General features: G+C 40.2%; 1 protein-coding gene across 1 annotated transcript in view; it reads right to left on the reverse strand.

Moving 5' to 3' along the window:
- Positions 1–1664: 1664 nt before the first annotated feature.
- POU6F2 (POU class 6 homeobox 2) overlaps positions 1665–17709 on the reverse strand; it is a gene marked incomplete at both ends in the record, with an annotated part of 321727 nt that continues 305682 nt past the window's right edge. Inside the window, 3 exons of the mRNA XM_082479713.1 lie at positions 1665–2169; positions 5518–5686; positions 14843–15011. Of these exons, the coding sequence (XP_082335839.1) occupies positions 1665–2169; positions 5518–5686; positions 14843–15011 (843 nt within the window). The remainder of the gene's footprint in view (positions 2170–5517; positions 5687–14842; positions 15012–17709) is intronic.

The raw sequence follows: 17709 nt of genomic DNA on the forward strand, positions 1-17709 counted from the left end.
AGAAATCAGGAGACGATGAAAATCACAGGTGACCTTCACAGGTCAGCCTATACCCCATCGTGAACCTGCAATACCTTTCGCTCCCTCTGAGCTTTGGTATGCACGTAGGTCTAATGACCACAGTGTTTTAGAAGATGCTTGTCCAATCAAAAAGGAAGCCACAGACATAGGGTGTCTTTAAAGGAAAATCAATTCACCTGAAACATATTGCAGGTGACCCACCTTACTATTCCCAAAGGATATTCAATGGGTTTCCCTGTATCCTGATTGCTTAGTCTAGCCAGTGGTCACCGCAAACACCTGCAGAAACACATCCTCTTGCTGAAGAGGTCAACAGGGCGAGCATCAATATCGTGATGACATAAGAAAACAGGCAGAAGGAACAAAGCACTACCATTGAAACAGTCCATAGTGACGTATGGTCAAAACATCCTCATCACTTCTCGGCCTGTCTGTTTGTTGTCTTCATCAGAATCTCAAGAAATTTCTTTGGCTAGCAGACTTTGGAGAGAAATTGCTTCAAACAGAACCATAATATAGATGCAGTACTGAACCAAGTGTGCAGTTTATATTTATACTACAAAATGAGTTTTGGTAACCTCTCCAGGTTCATGGCCAAAGGACAGAGAAATCCCAAGCTACACGTTTGACAATAAGCACAATGTTCAGCGTGGGCTGACAGTTCATCTGACATAATCCTAATCCTTCTTCGTCCTCTCTGGCATTTCAGCATATCAATATAAAAGTGTTCAGATTTCACTTTTCTTTTTAAAAGTCTTCAAACAGTACCGGGTTATGTGGGTTTGGGGAAGGGGTGGAGAATGAGCTGGAAGGGTGGAGGCAGCAAAAAGAATCAGAAAAAAAAAAAAAAAAGAAATGCAAACGAAGACATACACCCTTAGGAGAGAAATACTAAACCCCGCAAATCACAGTAAAAATAAATTATTTTTGGCACCCAAACACTTGGAGATTGCAAAACTGTTGACTAAAAGTAAAGAAAAGGAGGTGACTGCTATGGAATGGCTTTAACACCTGTTTGTACACACCTGCAGGGGGTGCGAACAAGGATGAGACAAATTAATCCTGTTTTCCTCTTTGCAAAATACAAATGTAAAAATTCGTAACACAATTTTACACTCATAAAAGAGTAGACTAACAATCTAGTTTGCAATGCCATGTTTCTGACTTTGGTTAATAGTTTTCATAGTGAATCAGCACTTGATACCTGAAAGGCTACAATCACTCCTCCAGGTGGCAGGCTTGTATTCTCTTTTAAACAGATAAAGTTTTTTTTCTTTTTTTTTCTTTTTTTTTTGTTGTTGTTTTGTTTTTCCTTAAAATGTGTTCACATTTTCATAATATACAGAAAAAAAGTAAGCAGTTATTTGGTTTACTTTAAGTCCATTTAAAAAACTGGCTTTTTCTTTTTTTTTGGGAACTAATTCTACGACACACACACACACTAAGTGTTGTGTATTTTTTTGTTTTCTTTTTTTTTTTTTTAAATAGGAAAACCCATGGACATTTATAAACTGTTCTGTCCTTCTTGTAGTTTTCTCAGTCTTTTACTTACAAGGGTGATGAACAGGTATTTTCACAGAGTTCGAATGGTTACGTTTCTGTTGGTGTGGGATTTTTGTGTGTGATTTGATTTGGTTTGGTTTTTAGGAGTTTTCTTCCAGAGAGTCTGTTAAAGGCTCCATAGGAACTGCTGTCGCAGGCTCGTGTTGTTTCAAACGTTTAATTGTGTTCTTCAGTGCTTGCCTCTTATTGCAGAACCAAACTCTAACTACTTCCCGGTCATAGTTCAGTTTCTCTGCAATCTCTGTCATTTCTTGCCCAGAGGGGTGCGTGTTCTTCTCAAAGTGGGCATTCAAGATCTCAAGGGCTTGTGGCGTGAATGAGGTACGCCTCTTGCGCTTTTTGGATGGTTCGCTTCCAATAAACTCGGTAAGGTTCTGCATACCTGCTCGATGGCGGGCCTCAGCCTCAGCCATCCACCGCTCAAGCACCGGCTTTATCTTCTGGGCACTTTTAGGGGTGATGTCCAGCTTTTCAAACCTGGCAGGATACAAAAGGCCAGGGTTCAGTTTGGCTGTCAGACTGCTAGCTATAGTGTTCTCTTGGGCTTCCTGTGGTAGGAAAAAGTGGCTTCTCAGGATGGTGTGTCTGAGGGAAAATTGAGAAAGAAGAGTCTTACACTGATGCTCTGCCAGGGTGGGACTTCCTGCCTGCCTGACTAATTGACTGGCAGAGGTAATTTACAACGGATTACGAAAACTATCAGATAGGTATATCTATAAATATATATATAGCTAGATATTTAAGCTAACACAATATGAGCACTACAACAAAATTCTAAGTACACTAAATAATACAGGTTATGAGCCGCGTTTTCATATTTCTGACGATCTTCAAAACCCTTAAGGCTAAGTCTAATTACAGGAAATGACATCAAAAGTGGTTGCTCTTTATCATCTCGTCTTTGTGATTAATCCTTTTGTATCCCCTCCCCTCCCATGTTGTCCAAATACCACAGCTTTAATAATACAAACCAGTGGCAGTTACTAGCCTCTGAATATCAGGTTTCCTTTCCTTTCATTTTTCAGCAATTTTCACTGTTTGCAAGTTAACGCTATATCCCTTTTCTGGGTCGGAAAAAGTCTCCCATAGCTACGGTGGTGTTCAGCTGAAACAGCTGGACACTTTGCAATTATCTTGACTGCCCCCACAATGTGTAAAGACAGACTCATGTTTTCCAGATGAAACCCAGCATAATAGTCTACTAATACGCTGTGGCACCAAGCTGGGTTTATTGTGGGATTTCTGCAAACTGTACCAGAATGATATCATTTCCTGTAAATGAGGTCCTCTATATATCATTTTGCCATCAAAAGTCTTTTGCCAAACCAGATTTTACAAGTATTATAAAACATCTGGAAAAGCAGCCACACAAAGCTTTAATCCTTTCAAAAAAAAAAAAAAAAAAAGGCAGAAGAGCTGAGTTCACATTTCAAATCTTACAATATAAGTACTTGTTTCTTTCATTTACCGAGTTCATCCTGTCTTGCTACACATTAAAAAAGTCTTAACCCAACTCCTCTGATGCCACCCATTCGTATTTCCCCACTTCACCTATGTCCACCTCCCGCATTGCGATATTTAACATTGTGGAAAGGCAACAATTATTGCGCGGCGCTGCTGCACTCTCCAGCCCACCCGGTGCCGAAGCACCGCCGCCGCTAATCACGACGCGGTCTGGAGATGAGACCAACCAAATCAATGCCTTTGTGCAAAGCAGCTGGGGGACTGGAGCTGGCATTTTTTAGTGTCTCTATTCAGCACGTGGCGGCTGCAGAAATATTCCAGCAAGAAACAACGCATTTCTCACAAACAAAGAATAAGACAAGTAATAATTTCAGATAATAACACTCCAAAGAATTTGTAACTGGTGCCTGGGATCCTAGTGTGGTATTGACTGCGAGGTGTCCTTCCTTGGGGTTCAGTCATATTTCAGGGTGAAGTGTATGTTTTAGAACGCATTGTCTCAAGTTAAGAAAAAGCTGTTATTTCCACGCGGAACATATCAGCAAGGTGGTATATTGCTGATACGACCTGCACAGGCCACCAGGAGACTCTACTTCTGTCTCAGAGCTGACCGTTCAACTTGCTTACCTCACTGCTCTTTCCGTTACCCTGGAGTTCTCACTGAAACTCCTTTGTTACCGTTAAAAGAAAAGTTAAACCTACTATTTCCGAGGAAAAGCATACTGCCACTGAAGTAGCTTGTCTTGGTGCTTAACAAGAAATGTACAGTCATAGCAGGTTATTACACCCCAAAGTGATATCCATCTGAGGGGGTCAAAGGAAAGAAAAAACCCTATAACCCTGCAAGTATTTGGGACCAGCTCCTGCACCCAGTCCTCGTGTTCTGAGCAATTTGCCCCTCTAAGGAGTCCTCTGTAAAAGGTCTCCACATTATGGGTTTTTGTTAGCCATATCTGTGCTCCAACTTCATCTTTATTGGAGTTTTCATGATAATCGGTTAGCGGGGAACCCTTTCTCTTAGTAAAATTCAAACAATCCCCAGTGGTTTTCTCAGGTGTGAGGAAGATGGAGGAAATGAGAAGTCAGCAAACTAGACAAAAGCAAAGGAAGCTGCAATTTATCGCTTTAAAGTATAGTATGTTAAACAGAAAATTAAGGCTACAACAAATTGGCAATTGCTAAAAACTCCACCCATTTTAGGCATTCTTTACCAATTGACCACAGGGAAGAAAAAAAATAAAATTAATCCTTAGCAACAGGGAGCGGTAGCATTCAAATCATCGGCATCACTTGTTAGTGTTGATACTGCAGTACGTGTTGTTTGGTATAACGATATACAAGTCTTGAAACAAATTTCCCAGCAGTAGTATCCTTGTATAGACTGAATAAAGGTTATTTTCTACAGGGAGGTATCTTATAAGAAAAAACAGTAGGGGAGACCATAGAAGTGAGAGGATCCTATGGAGCTTTTTGTATTTAACAACAATCAATGGGTTTTATGGAAAATCATTGAGCAAAATGTGAGCTGCAAGCTCACTACCCCATACTGATGTTATTTATAACCTTAGTCTTAAACTGCAGGAAAAGTACACTTCCGTTCTATGGGGAATACATTAAAAGTATAAAGAGCAGATAAAAAGACAGAGCATTTCATGGATCACCAAGAACAAAATCCACTTAAATGAGCTTAGAGTTGGTTTCTTGGCTTTCACTGATGGAGAAGGACTATAAGGCATTGCCCAAGAGGAAAAAGCTGTTACCTAAGTGTGTTTGTTACCTCATGCATAAACATGGGATTACTGTAACACACATACATGCATATATGGTGTTTGCTTCTAACTACTTTAACTCTATCTAGACTGTATTATCATTTCTTACGATTAGGCGGATTTCTACTTCTGCTTTGCATACACGACTTGTCTGTTTGGGTTTTTTTCAGTAAATATTTGGGAGACAAAAGATGAATAGCTGCTGGTTTGCAAGATAGCGGGAAGGATAATTTTTTCCCTTCTGTGTTGCCTAGGTAAATCATCATTAACATCCTATATGTGAAGTGCTAACCACAGTAATACAGGTTTTAACTTAGCAGGGATGCAGCCATGAAATATTTGTTCAGTAACCCTATCTGTAGAAAATGGCACAGTATGAAGAGGGTCAGCTGGTGCTTATCTAGCATCAGCAGGGTCTCCACCTCGTCTACTGAATTAAGTCTCAATGCCAGGCACATTGTTTCTCACTTGTTTAAAAAAGGAGCAGGGAAAAAAAAAAGACTAAAGTTACTTTAGGGGTACACAATAAGAACATTTTAGCTGCCAGATACCAACTTTATTGGCTAATTTAAGTCCCAGATTAAATAATACATTCTAAAGACATGAGACTCAAACACAAGCATGCTCCTCGCAATAAGCTGAATAATTATTAAGAACAAAGAGAGGAGAGGAGAGGAGAGTTTATGATATAACTTGTTACCTGCAGATGGCAGACTGGCTATAGGCTGGGCCTTCGGTGGCGCTTAGGGCTTGGCCAACTTGAGTCTGTGTCAGGCCAAGGGACAGGCGCCGGATTTTAAATGCTTTGGCAAATTCTCGGATTTCTTCCAGATTCACCCCATCCACCTCTCCAGTGGCTGTTTGAGGATCTGTTGAAATATTTTTTTAATCATGTCAGTCCTTCACGTCACATATCAGTGGGCTAGGCTTACACCAGCTTTCATTGTCAACGTGTCCATGTTCATTTCTTAAAACACTTATCCCTTTCTCTTCTTCTCCAAACAGAAAGAGGCTTGCCTTGTCAGGTGTGTTACAAAGCATGTTCAGATTGCTAAAACGCTAACTAGGCTGCAGTGTTTTCAGGGGCTGGTGAAAGATTTTCAAAGACAGACTTTGTTGCTGAACTCCTGAAAATGGCCATCTCGCCTCTGAGTGAGGCGGTGCCGGGGCTCCTCACTGTCACTTGTGCCTTGCAAAATGTCCCCCAGGTTGGCAAGTCACGTTCCCCATTTCCCCTTTTCCCCTTCTTATCACATACAGAAGGAAGGCTGGTGCGAATATATTTATTTGCAGTCCGCGGGGAGGGCTAAATATATGCACGAACTGCTTGGGTTTTTAATTTGAAATCAAGACTGTCTGCTTTATCTAAAATTAATGCCAAATAAGGAGATTCACAAACCTTCCTTCCCTTTTGCACAATACCCAACTCAAACCACCAGCCAAACATCCAAAATAAGCCAGCAAATGAACAAGCCCAAACAAAATGCTGCCTTTAAAAACTCCTTAATTTAAAAATCATCTTTTCAAATATGCCCTTCTGAGAAGCAGCCTTTCAAGCTTTTCATTCTGCCTCCCATCAGGTTGATAATCAAGGAGCAGCAACATCAGCCATTAGGTTTTGGATGGTAATGCTGCACAATTTTTTACTTTTACATTAGCCCCTCAGAAGATAATGCTTATGATGCTGTGAGAATAAATCTGTCCTTCCTCTCCATAGCAGTTTACTGACACAGAAGCCTTTGTCCCTGAAAGGGCACATAATAAAGCATGTCTACCACAGGAAGGCTCCTTTGGTGCTGGATAACTCGGTCAATTTAGGACTTATCAAGGGAAATGACACAACAGCTGGAGAATGGAACTTTCCCCCCCCCCCCCAAGCTACTGATCCCTGGCTAAATGAAAGCGTTTGCCAAGTCAGAGACAGCATGGGACTAAGATGGTGGAAGATTTCAAAGTGTTGTGCAATCCTGCGTGTAGTGAAGCCATTCTCTCAGCGAGACATCTCTATTGTTCTTCACCTCATTCCTCACACTTCTTAGGTGAAAAGTTTGCAGCGCAATAACCCATCAATTTCTGTAAATGCAAGCAGTTGTCCAAGGACGGTACTAGACTACATTACTATTCTGAACCCTATACGAGAGTGGCTCCTGCTAGTACTGCTATAGCTAACGGCTTGTCAGCATTACAGTAACAAAGCTTTTATTTTCAGGGGTTTATAAACCTGATGTAAAATTCCCTTATGATGGAAATGTCCTATAAAAAAAATCTTTTAGTCCAATAATAGACAGAGGGAAGAGGTTTTTCTGCTATATAAATTTAACCTATATCGATTCACAACTTGAGTACAGGAAGCACACATAGCAATAGTGTTTTAAAAATACTCGTGTATGCAACCAGGGACCACACAAACTGTGCATACAAGTAAACAGGCACATAGGCTGAACCTAATTTTGACAATGCTCCACACTCAGAATTGTCCCTCCTGTTGACAGTGCTGTGCTCGATCTCACCTGTGCACGCATGCATGCACTCATTCAATACAGAGCTAGGGCACATATTATTTGGTTTTAAGTAGTCGGTGCTATGACAGGGGCCACTCAGGTTTGTAAAGTAATTGCCTTTAGAGGTGTGAAATTTTCCTACTTACCGCATACACAGTCTATCTAGCATACCAGTCGCTGATTTTCAGAGACACAGAATAGAGCTGGATGCTTATCTGCCCTTTGGGTCTCTGAAGAGCAACTGATAAATGTACAAAATATCATAAATGATAATGGCCTCAAAGATTCCCTTGAGTAAAGTGCACTAAGATGGTGACCTTCCTCACCTCTTTCCTTCCTTCACTTTAAGGCCTCTGACTAAGGCTATTAGGGATGTGACAAAGGACAATTCAGGTGTTCCCAGAGAACTTTCAAAGTAGCAAATGCTATGGCAACTGGCACCTGTAAACCTCCCCAACTCCTGTTAGGAATAAAAAGGGAGATAAGAAAGCTAAGGGGTTATTTGCTTGCACATGATTATCAAGAAATTCTGTCAAGTTCTGCTGAATCTTTCTGGTATGGCGCTATTGCAACAGTGAATACCATGGAAAGTCCTTTCCTGCTTGGGGGGCTTGGACGAGGGAACAATTAGGCCAAGCTCTCCTTGAGATGAGAAAAACAACTGTGATGCACATCAGGAATATGGGAGTAGATTGTAATATATGGCAGAGTATCTGTTGAGAAAGTGGCTTCATTCTTACACAGTGTCTTTGGGAGGAGGAAGGTACTAACAGAGGTTGACCGAAACACTGAAGCTTTTCATCCTTGAACGGTAGGGAAAATAGCATTTGTATCAAATCAGAACCACTTCTACTTCAGGTGTGATTCAAAGCCCTTTGAAACCCATAGAGGCAGTCTCTTGATTTCTATCAACTCCATAAAACTCAAATAGTATTATGAAGACCACTCTATTGACGTCATTGTGTAACAGCACTGGTCTGTTTTACTCTGTTGCTATTAAAATGCCATAAATACATAATCTCTGGACTAATACATACAGATGCGAAAATATATATTAATAGATAATGGACTTTGTTTTAATAAGTTCTGAGCTCTCAGAACGTTTAAGCGTATAGTGCATGTCACATTTTAGGAAGAGCAGCTTATTGAAGACTGTAAATAAACCAGTGCGTTTTAAATTAAGTGGATATCCTAGACAAAGCAGCGCAGTGCCAACAGGAAAAAAAAAGAATACCAATCTCATTGAGTGGTCGGGATCTACAGTAACAGCATTTAAAGATTCCCAATGTACATTATGGCTTGATAAAAAAAACTGTTGTGTCTATGATTGTGTCTAGCACTCGGTGCTAGAGAAAGGTGAGAGTTGGCTAGGACCATTTTAGGGGATATTGTATATATCCCCTAACAAAAAGGAAGCCAGCTAAAGTTTCCCCACATGTCCTGGTGGATGGTGAAGGTGACTGAGCAGAGTGGAAGAAATAAAATCCACAGGCTGTCCTGCATTGAATCCCCCCTTTTTCCTACTGAAGGGAATACTATTCCACTTTTGAATTCTTCTGAAAATCCTGCATGAGTTTGTCGGAGAGTGCAAATTTGCTGTGATTTTAATATTTAAGGGAAAGAGTTGCTAGAGAAAGCAGTGCACCCTGAAGGAAAAGAAAATTTCTGTTGTGCAGAGTTCTACCATGGGAGGGATTACAGGGGATGATTTCCCCAGTCAGATAGGAGGACAAATAGCTGGCAGAGGAAGTCCAATGGAAAGTAAATTGGGTAAGAGAGGCAGGACAAAACATTGGTAATGGAAAATGGACTGGTGCTCAGGGGAAAGAAAGAAAGAGGAATAATTTGTTTGTGGGAGGCATTTTAATTTTATAGTAACAGATGACAGTAAAATGAATTTGGAAGGAAGAAAGGAACTTCCTGGAGACACAAGTCTCAGAGCATGAGGGGAAACTAGTGATTTCCACAAAGAGAACATATGGTGGAAAAGTTAAAGAACTGAGAAGAGGGATGCATCTGAGAAGAGGAAAATGAAATGGAAAACAGGAGGAGTAATGATGTAGAATTGAATGAAGAGACAACAAGAAGAGAAAGAAGAACAGAGATAGGATGAGACAATATGAAGAAATCATACAGAAGGGACAGGAAGGGTAGAGAGGAATCTTGCAGTCGTTGCTTTGGCAGAGCTTCTTTTAAAATGTCCTTTCTTTGGAAACAACCATAATTTTTTGTCTTTAGAAGAACTAGCACTTGTTGCTGGTGAGGGATGAAGCGGCGAGGATGAGATAAAAGGGAGAGGCTATAAATAACACAATAACCCAGGGAAAAAAAAAAGAAAGGAAATAAAAAAAAAAAGGAAAATTAAAAAAAAAAAAAGGAAGGAAATGCACCTTTTTTTTTTTTAAATTAGGAAACACACTAAAGGAAAAATGTAAAATCATAAAGAAAATATGACTAGAATGAAAAGTTAAAGGAATGAGAACAAGGAACATGGAACACTAAAGTTATTAAAGCCCAATTCTGATTCCTTTCTCCTAGTACTTTAGTAATTTCACTGATGTGAGGCTGCCTCCTGTAAAGAGAGTTACTCTATTTACAGTAAGTGTGCAGAAGCTTACCCCAAATTACAATTTATTTACTGAGGTTATGTTGCTCTAAGCAATTTGATTAAGAGAATAAGGTAGCTAAATATGCCTAGTTTTACATGAAATTTACTATATTTGGCAACAATTTCTGGAATAGGGCAAATCTTTACCTAGGTACTTGACTCTAGGGCCTCTGCTGGAGGACTGGACTGCAGCTTTGGAATGGTTGAGGAAAAGGAAACAACAATATTCTTACCTCAGGAGGGGTATAGCGATCAAAGAGATGTTCAGGAGGCCACAAGTTTTTTCTTGCTGCCCTCATGCCTATAGATTTCTTTCAGGACCGCCCACCCATTGCAGGCCTCATCCCACTAAAAGACTTTGAATGGACTTCGGCAGACACTAGATTTCAACTGTAGGCCTGCTATAGAAAGCTCTGGTAGCCAGTGTGGGACCAGGGACACTAAGAAGGCTTTGCTCAATTATGGGCCATAGGCTTGAAAAAGCAGTGCTCCTGCCCTTCGGGGACCTGCATCAAGCAACTGAATGGAGTCTGCAAAGGAGCAAACCAGGGCTGACTTTCTATCTGTTTCCCTGTGTGCAGGCACAGTTGTACGCAAATGGGTTTTTAGTCATATGAAACAAATTTCGAATTCATGAAGATCAATTAAGACTGTTTGTCTAAAAGGGTGGTATTATCAAGGACAATGAAAGGATCCTGTCTGCCTTTTCATGTTTCATTACACAAGTGTTTTGATCTTTCTCTACTGAACTGACCATATTTTCTTCCTTCTTATAGGCTCCTTCTACGCTACTAGAAACCAGCAGGTAGCTCTCTTGTGCCCTGGATCATTGTCACTTACATGCCAGCTCAAGCAGTGTTAGCTCCAGTTTGTGGTTGGCTAGATGCTCTCAAGAATATGCTGGACAGCTGTCAAGGATCAGTGAGATCACTGTGTTACTTCTCACTGTGTGATAATGCTACGTAAATGGCAGAAATACTGCTCAGTCTGTTGGTCTTGAATAGCTAGGGACTGGATGAAGCCTGAAACCTAAATTTAGAACAACTCAAGAACTTTTTATTCATGTGTAATTATCCTCACGCTTTTTTAATAGGAGATTCCTATAAATACCCTCTCTTTTAAGATCTGGGTCCCCAGCACAACAGCTTCCTCAGTCTGATTGTATGAAAAGTATTTTCTTTACTCAGAGATCCCCACTTGTTGATTTAATTGAGTTTTCTTCTGTTTTGAGCAAGGGAGAAGCACTCCCAACTATCTTCTCTGTGCCATTCATTATCACAGGTAGGGTATTGACTATGGCTAAGTTTGTATGGCATTTGATATTATAAGACAAATTTCAGGTCAACCACTTCTGAGAATGAGGCTAAGAAAACATGTTGCTCTGCCCAGGATAAAAGAATTGTAATAATCTCTTCTTTAAGAAGCTTCAGTTTCCCTAAAACTTGAAGCATGGCTTTGAGGCGTCAGAGAGATAATGGTTATGTCAGTAATGGGCTTCTTGCCATCCCAAGTAAAAATCTGTCTCAAATAAGTCCAAGCATGTGAGCTTCCAAAGCTGCATATCTACTCAGCAGAGATTTGCGAGACCTCTGTGTGGAGTTTTCTTTAAGATTTTCTCTGTACTGAGGATACTTGAGTCTAAGGCTGAGGTAGATGGAGAACCCCTCCTCCTACGGTTGTGGCTCTGGCTTGCTTTGGGCCAGGATGCCAGTAAAGACAGAGAGTCTGACCAGCCTCTCTTCCTGGTGATCACTTTCCACACTCCTTCGATGGCTTCCAGGGAGGGTGGGAGTGGCATCTACATGATGTGGATGCAGATGGGGTGAAAATTAACCTTGACTCTGAAGAAAAAGAAATGACAGAAGGGAAAAAACACCTGAAGGCTACTAAGGAGCTAGGATTTGAGTTGGGAGTGGAGGGAGAGAGGGCCTGACTATGCAGAGAGTAGTAATCACTGTGGTAGAGGAAAGAAAACAGGGAAAAAGAGGCAGCACTAGTGATAAAACAAGATAGAGGAAGACAGAAACTACCTAATCAAAAGGCTGGTAAAAGGGACACAGATATGGTCTGCGGACAGAGATTGACTGGGAGCTGGAGGGGAACTGAAATGGGAAGAGGAGTTGAGGAATGATGGACTGCAGAGAGAGGACTGCAGGGGGAAGGCAAGAGGGAAAAAAGCATGAAGGCAAAAGCAGTGCAGATTGTGTGGAGAACGGCGTGAGGAAATAATGGGACCAGAACAGGACAAGTGGTGGAAGGAGTCAAGCCTGAATGGAACAAGTTGAAAGTCTGTGTTCATTAGCGTATCTCCCCCTCTTCCCCAAACTGATATTCCTGTGCCTCATACTCTGCTCTCAGCCAAATCCATAAGCACAGCATGTGTCTTACTCCTTTTAGAGCAGGACCAACAAGATGATAACACAACCGATCAGCCTCTCCATCCATTCAACTGACAGAAGATCTCATATTTCCAACTATGAATATAAGCATTATCTTACCATATGACTGACTGACATTACTATTCTGTTTTTGTAACAACCTTGAAATTTATCCAAGCAAAAAATAAAGCTAAAATAACATCCTTGGAGTTGCACAAATAAACACTCAGAAGCTACAAAATGCTGGAGTTACAGTAGCCCACCACACAGTGTAGCATAGTCTTTGAGCCCGGAATTACCAGTTGTTTTTTCCCAGATCCCTGCCTCGTTCAGTACACAGGACAAATTGTGCTTCATTACAGAGGAACTGATTGATGGATTGCCTTTTTACTTGTTCAGTGTGCGGCCCCAAACCTCAATTAAAGCTCTTCACCAAAGACAGTTATTCATTTCCTCTTGAGCTTTTGTGTTTTTTTTTTTTTTTTTAAATCTTAATTTATTTTCTTGTGTTTCTACAAGATGAGGGTCTTCCCCTTCTCATTCACAGAGAAGTGGACAGATATTAAGGGAAAAAGCATTTTTTGGGTACCTAGTCTAGGTCAAGTAGGAGAAGATTTTTTAGACTGTGTCTTTAAATGGTTCTTTACACAGTTCCACAGTGAAAGTGCACTTAAAATTGTGAGTACCAGGTTTTCCTGTAAATTAAAGTCCAGAGTCTCAAGCTGGATATTGAGGGAACACTTGTGAAAAATCTGTTTTAAGTGACTTGCCTGCCATTGCACCGGAATCAAGTGGCAGACAGAAAGCTTCAGCTCCTCAGCCCTCTACTGCCTGAAGCAAGACCACCCTTCACCCTTCTCCAGCTCCCTACCTCAAATGTTATGCAAACTGGGGAGCAGTTTAGCGAATCAGGTAGGGAACAAACCCTGGGACAACAGCCCCCCTGTTGCATGAGTAATTCTGTTGCACCCCTGAACAATTCCATTGGGAATGCACTGAAAGAAGGATGAGAAAAAAAACATGGTTGTGTGATTTTAATCACAACGTATATCGTTATCATAAAAGACATGTTCTAAGAGGAACTGCGTACAGTTGAACGAGCAACTATTTTTCTAGCATCTCCTAACTTTTGATGGATTTATCCTGTAAACTTAAAAGGTCTTCTTCCATGTTGCTTTTATTGTGTAGTGCACTTATCCATATGGGGAAATTGACTGGAATAACTATTGTGGGGTAGAGTCCCCCGCAATAGTTATTCTAGAATAATTTTTTAATAAGAATGTCCATAGGGGAGGCTATTCAGGTCTAACCACTGAAAAGTAACTTATTCTGCAGTCGCTATTTTAGTCAATTTTCCCACATAGACAAGGGGTAGCTTTATGTATTTTTAAGACGAAGTCTCTTATTTGTCTTCTTCCTACAGGCTTGTCTACATGAGAAAATTTACTGACAGAGCAATAGCAGTATATTCATATCACTGTAATTATATCTATATATTTTGTGTACTTAACAGCTACCAAAGTGGATATTTTTATTCCAGAATGAAAGTATTCTCACTGGGAGTTATACCAGCATAGTTTTACCACTAGAGCTCTGCTAGTAATTTCCCCATGTAAACAATCTCTGAAATAATCTAACCAAGATTTTTTCCACATCTTCACACATGACAGTTTCTCCAAGTCTTTCATAAGCTTCTATCAGTCATGTATTTTACATTACCAATATGGTGTGAGCTACAGTGTTTGTTTACTTGAAATATGCACATGGAGTATCTTTAAACAAGGTCATCCAATACACTCAGAACTTTGCAGATATGTAAAAACTGTTAATGCTTCTTATGTATACTTTTTAACCTGTTGGTTTTGCTATGTAAAGACCAAAGTTAATGCCGATAAGGTAATCATGAAGACTCTGAACTGTGTGATCTGGAAGAAGAGTTGTTCAGGAGGTCAGCTGTTACAACCCTAACACCGAAACTCACTTGTTTCACTGCAGCATGCTTCTCTCTCCTCTCTCACATGTTACAGGTCTTTCTTGTTTAAAGTGTGCGAGCTTTTCCTGGCAAGAAAGGTCTCTTGCTCTAGATTTGTGGAGTGCTAAGGTTTGTAAAATGGTTTGCTATACTAACTAAGCAAACAAATAGTAACAAACGAGCAGCCTAACCAAAAGTGGGAGGATCTCTCTGCCGACCAAATTATGAGCAATATAATTCATTACATTGACTGATTTAAAAACTTCTCATTTCCAAAGAACATAAAGTACATTTTAGCTAAAAGAATTGCCCTCATAAGTCAATTAACGGCTGCTACCATTTTTATGGCCATTCTTGGCATTAATTACAATTTCTCAAGGCATGTTACCTCAAGCCCCATCCATGACAGCATTTAGCAGGTCTTACCGGTAAGAGCCACTCTACTTAGCAATATACAATCTACTACATGGAAAAAAAAAAAAAGGAGGGAAAGCAGATCAGGAAACTCAGCAGTGAGGAGGACAAACAGAGGGGAGAATTAAGAAGAGCCAGGGAGCAATACTTACTGCTGACTAACTGGCCAACACTCAAAGCTGAAGAGGAGGAGGATGAGGAGGAAGAAGAGGAAGCCTGACGCACTGGGCTTTGAGACATAGATGCTTGACTGTGAGCCAAATGCAGGAGATTGGGTTGTGAGGCTGCTTGTCCCACTTGCGTCTGGGAGGGCTGATGGAGCTATATGTTAAAATGTAAAAATAGGTATTTAGAAAATGAAGCAGTAATAGGAAACTTTCAATGCACCATCTCACCCATCTACTTCTGGGGAACAGATCCCATTGGAGCATTAAATACCATGGACTTAGTTCAGGTGACAGTGTTACAGCAGGAGCAATCTGAGCTGCTTTGAATTCTGACTTTCCTTTTTTTCTCAGTTTAATCAGATACTTAATCTAACTAGAAGCTAAATACTTGTTTGAAACGGGTGATGAGAGCTATGACATTCCCAGCAGAATTCTGATTCAATAAATACATATCCTTACCTGTTTTCTGACTCATGAAGTCAAACTTATATTCCCTACATGGATTCTTATATAAATTAGCATTGTTTCAGAGAGGTCCTTTCATACTGCAGGACCAGGGACAAGAAGGGTGGGAATGGGGAAGATTATATTGGGGGAAAATTCCTCTCCTACAGAAAGGAATAATTTGTTTTATGACATTAGATCTAGCAAACAAACCAAAATGTTGAAACCTTATTTCTCAATGGATAAATTGTCCTTGCCGAGAACACAGTGAAACTTCTGAGCCCCATTCACATCAGGACTGTGTCAACTAAGACATACCTAAAAAGTCTAGCGAGTATGGTAAATGCAAATGATACACTGTGATATGAGAATTTGGCTTTACAAATTTTTTTTTTACAAATTTTACAACAGTGTAATCTTTGGTTGTTCACTAGGGGAAAGGAAAGAACCATTATTCCCTTCTGCCTATGATAACCTTTCACGTGGGATTGAAAACTAGGAACATTGTCTGGTAACTGATTTTTACATAAAACTCCCAACAAATTCAAAGGGCATTCTCTCTGCAGAATAAAGGTACACAATGGACCTTACAGTTTTGAATTGGCTTCTAGTAGTCCAGTACAGCCCTTTCAGAGCCTAATAATACAGAGATGTAGACCCGATGCAATCAAGTGACTGCTACTTATTATACCTTTATTTTATGTTCATTCTTGATATTGATCAAAAAAGACTGCAAAAATGTATTAAAAGGCTTAAAAGTTAAGTGATAGCTGTTATCTGCATTCTCAGAAAGGGGGAAAGATAAAGGCCTATTTGGCCTTGCTTGAAGTCAGTAATTTAAATCTATTTCTTGAATTCTAAGGAGTATGAGTTTTTCTCTTTGATATTTAACTGAACAAATGACTTCAGAAAAGGAGACGAATTCATTAGTAATACTCAAATTATATATAATACGCTCCCAGAACACGTAGAAATGACTGATGCTAAGTAGACAACAGATTGTATGGCATAGTAGATAAATGTATCTGATCACATTCGAGATGACACTTTTCTGTGGAATACATATGAACAATTTTAATGACATTATTTCTGTTATGGGTCTGTTTAGGAATGGAAAAAAATACAACTCCTTGTTCTACCTCCCACACAGAATGATATAGCACAAAGGAAGCAAGAAACTTTAAGCTACCCTTTAATAATAATGAAAATTATTTATCTGACCGGTTTTGGCCTATTCTGACTTCCCTAGGGATCAATAAACAAAAACATTTTATTATCTCGAGGAGTTTTTTTGGATCAAGCACATTTTAAAAAAGAAAACTGGCACTGTATCAAAGGGATAATAGTGGAGAAGCTGATTGAAAGGCTTCCAGATTTCAGACTCATGCAAGCACTGGGCATCTTTAAAAAAACTTCACTAAAGGCTGGATTTTATCTATAGAGAGCTCCCAACCCAGAACGTCTACTTTTATAATATCTCCTCCTAGGGAAGCAGTCCACTAGGAGGGCTGGCCTCCTCTGAACGCTGCAGAAATGGACTGCCCATCCATTATGCCCATGTCACTCCAGACTGCAAGCTTTTAGAAACGGGCAGGTGTTCGGGCTCTGGGTCTGTTGTCTGAGGGAATCTCTAGCAAAAATAAAGATTTCAGCCTAGGCAAGGGAAGAAAAGTATTGTATTTAGATGAGTTAGATGCTTTCACACTATCTGGAACAGGCTTAAGGATGTTAGTGCTTATCTGTGAGGATGGAGGAGCAAATGCAGTAGCTACCTTTAAAAAGAAAGATCTGCAAAATTATAGCCCAGTCAACTAACCTTCAACCCGTGGAAAAGTACTGAAGAAAATAATCAAACAATTTATAAGCACCCGCAAGAAAACAAGGTAGCAACAGACAACATGGATTGTTAGGAACAAACTGTGTCAAACCAATCTGATCTCCCTCTAAGACAGGGTAATTGGCCTTGCGGACAGGGAAAACGCAGTAGGTGGTTTGACTTTACAAGTCTCTTGACACTCCCTCGTGTGACATTCTTTATAACCTAGGGAAACACAGTTTAGATGAAATTGATGCAGAATGAATGCAAAAGCAGTTAGAAAACAAAACTGTGAGGATAAACATCTATCTGTGGAAATGGAATTGTGAGTGGATGGTGCTTCACAGAAGTCTGTCCTCATTCTGCACTACTTAATATATTCCTAATGAGCTGGATGATGGAGAAGAGAATACACTTATTAAATTTGCATGCCAATGACATGCTGGGAGGGACTTTTGTTAGGGTGAAATACAGAATTAGGATTCAAAATGATCCCGTCAGTTTGAACATGCTGCCAGCAATGCTGGGCTGTTGCAAAAGTGAAGAAAAGGCAACTCCTGTACCGAGCTGTGTGACCGGGAGTGATGTCTGC

The sequence above is a fragment of the Vanellus vanellus genome (genome assembly GCF_965231255.1).
Source record: "Vanellus vanellus genome assembly, chromosome: 2".
Lineage (NCBI taxonomy): Eukaryota > Metazoa > Chordata > Aves > Charadriiformes > Charadriidae > Vanellus > Vanellus vanellus.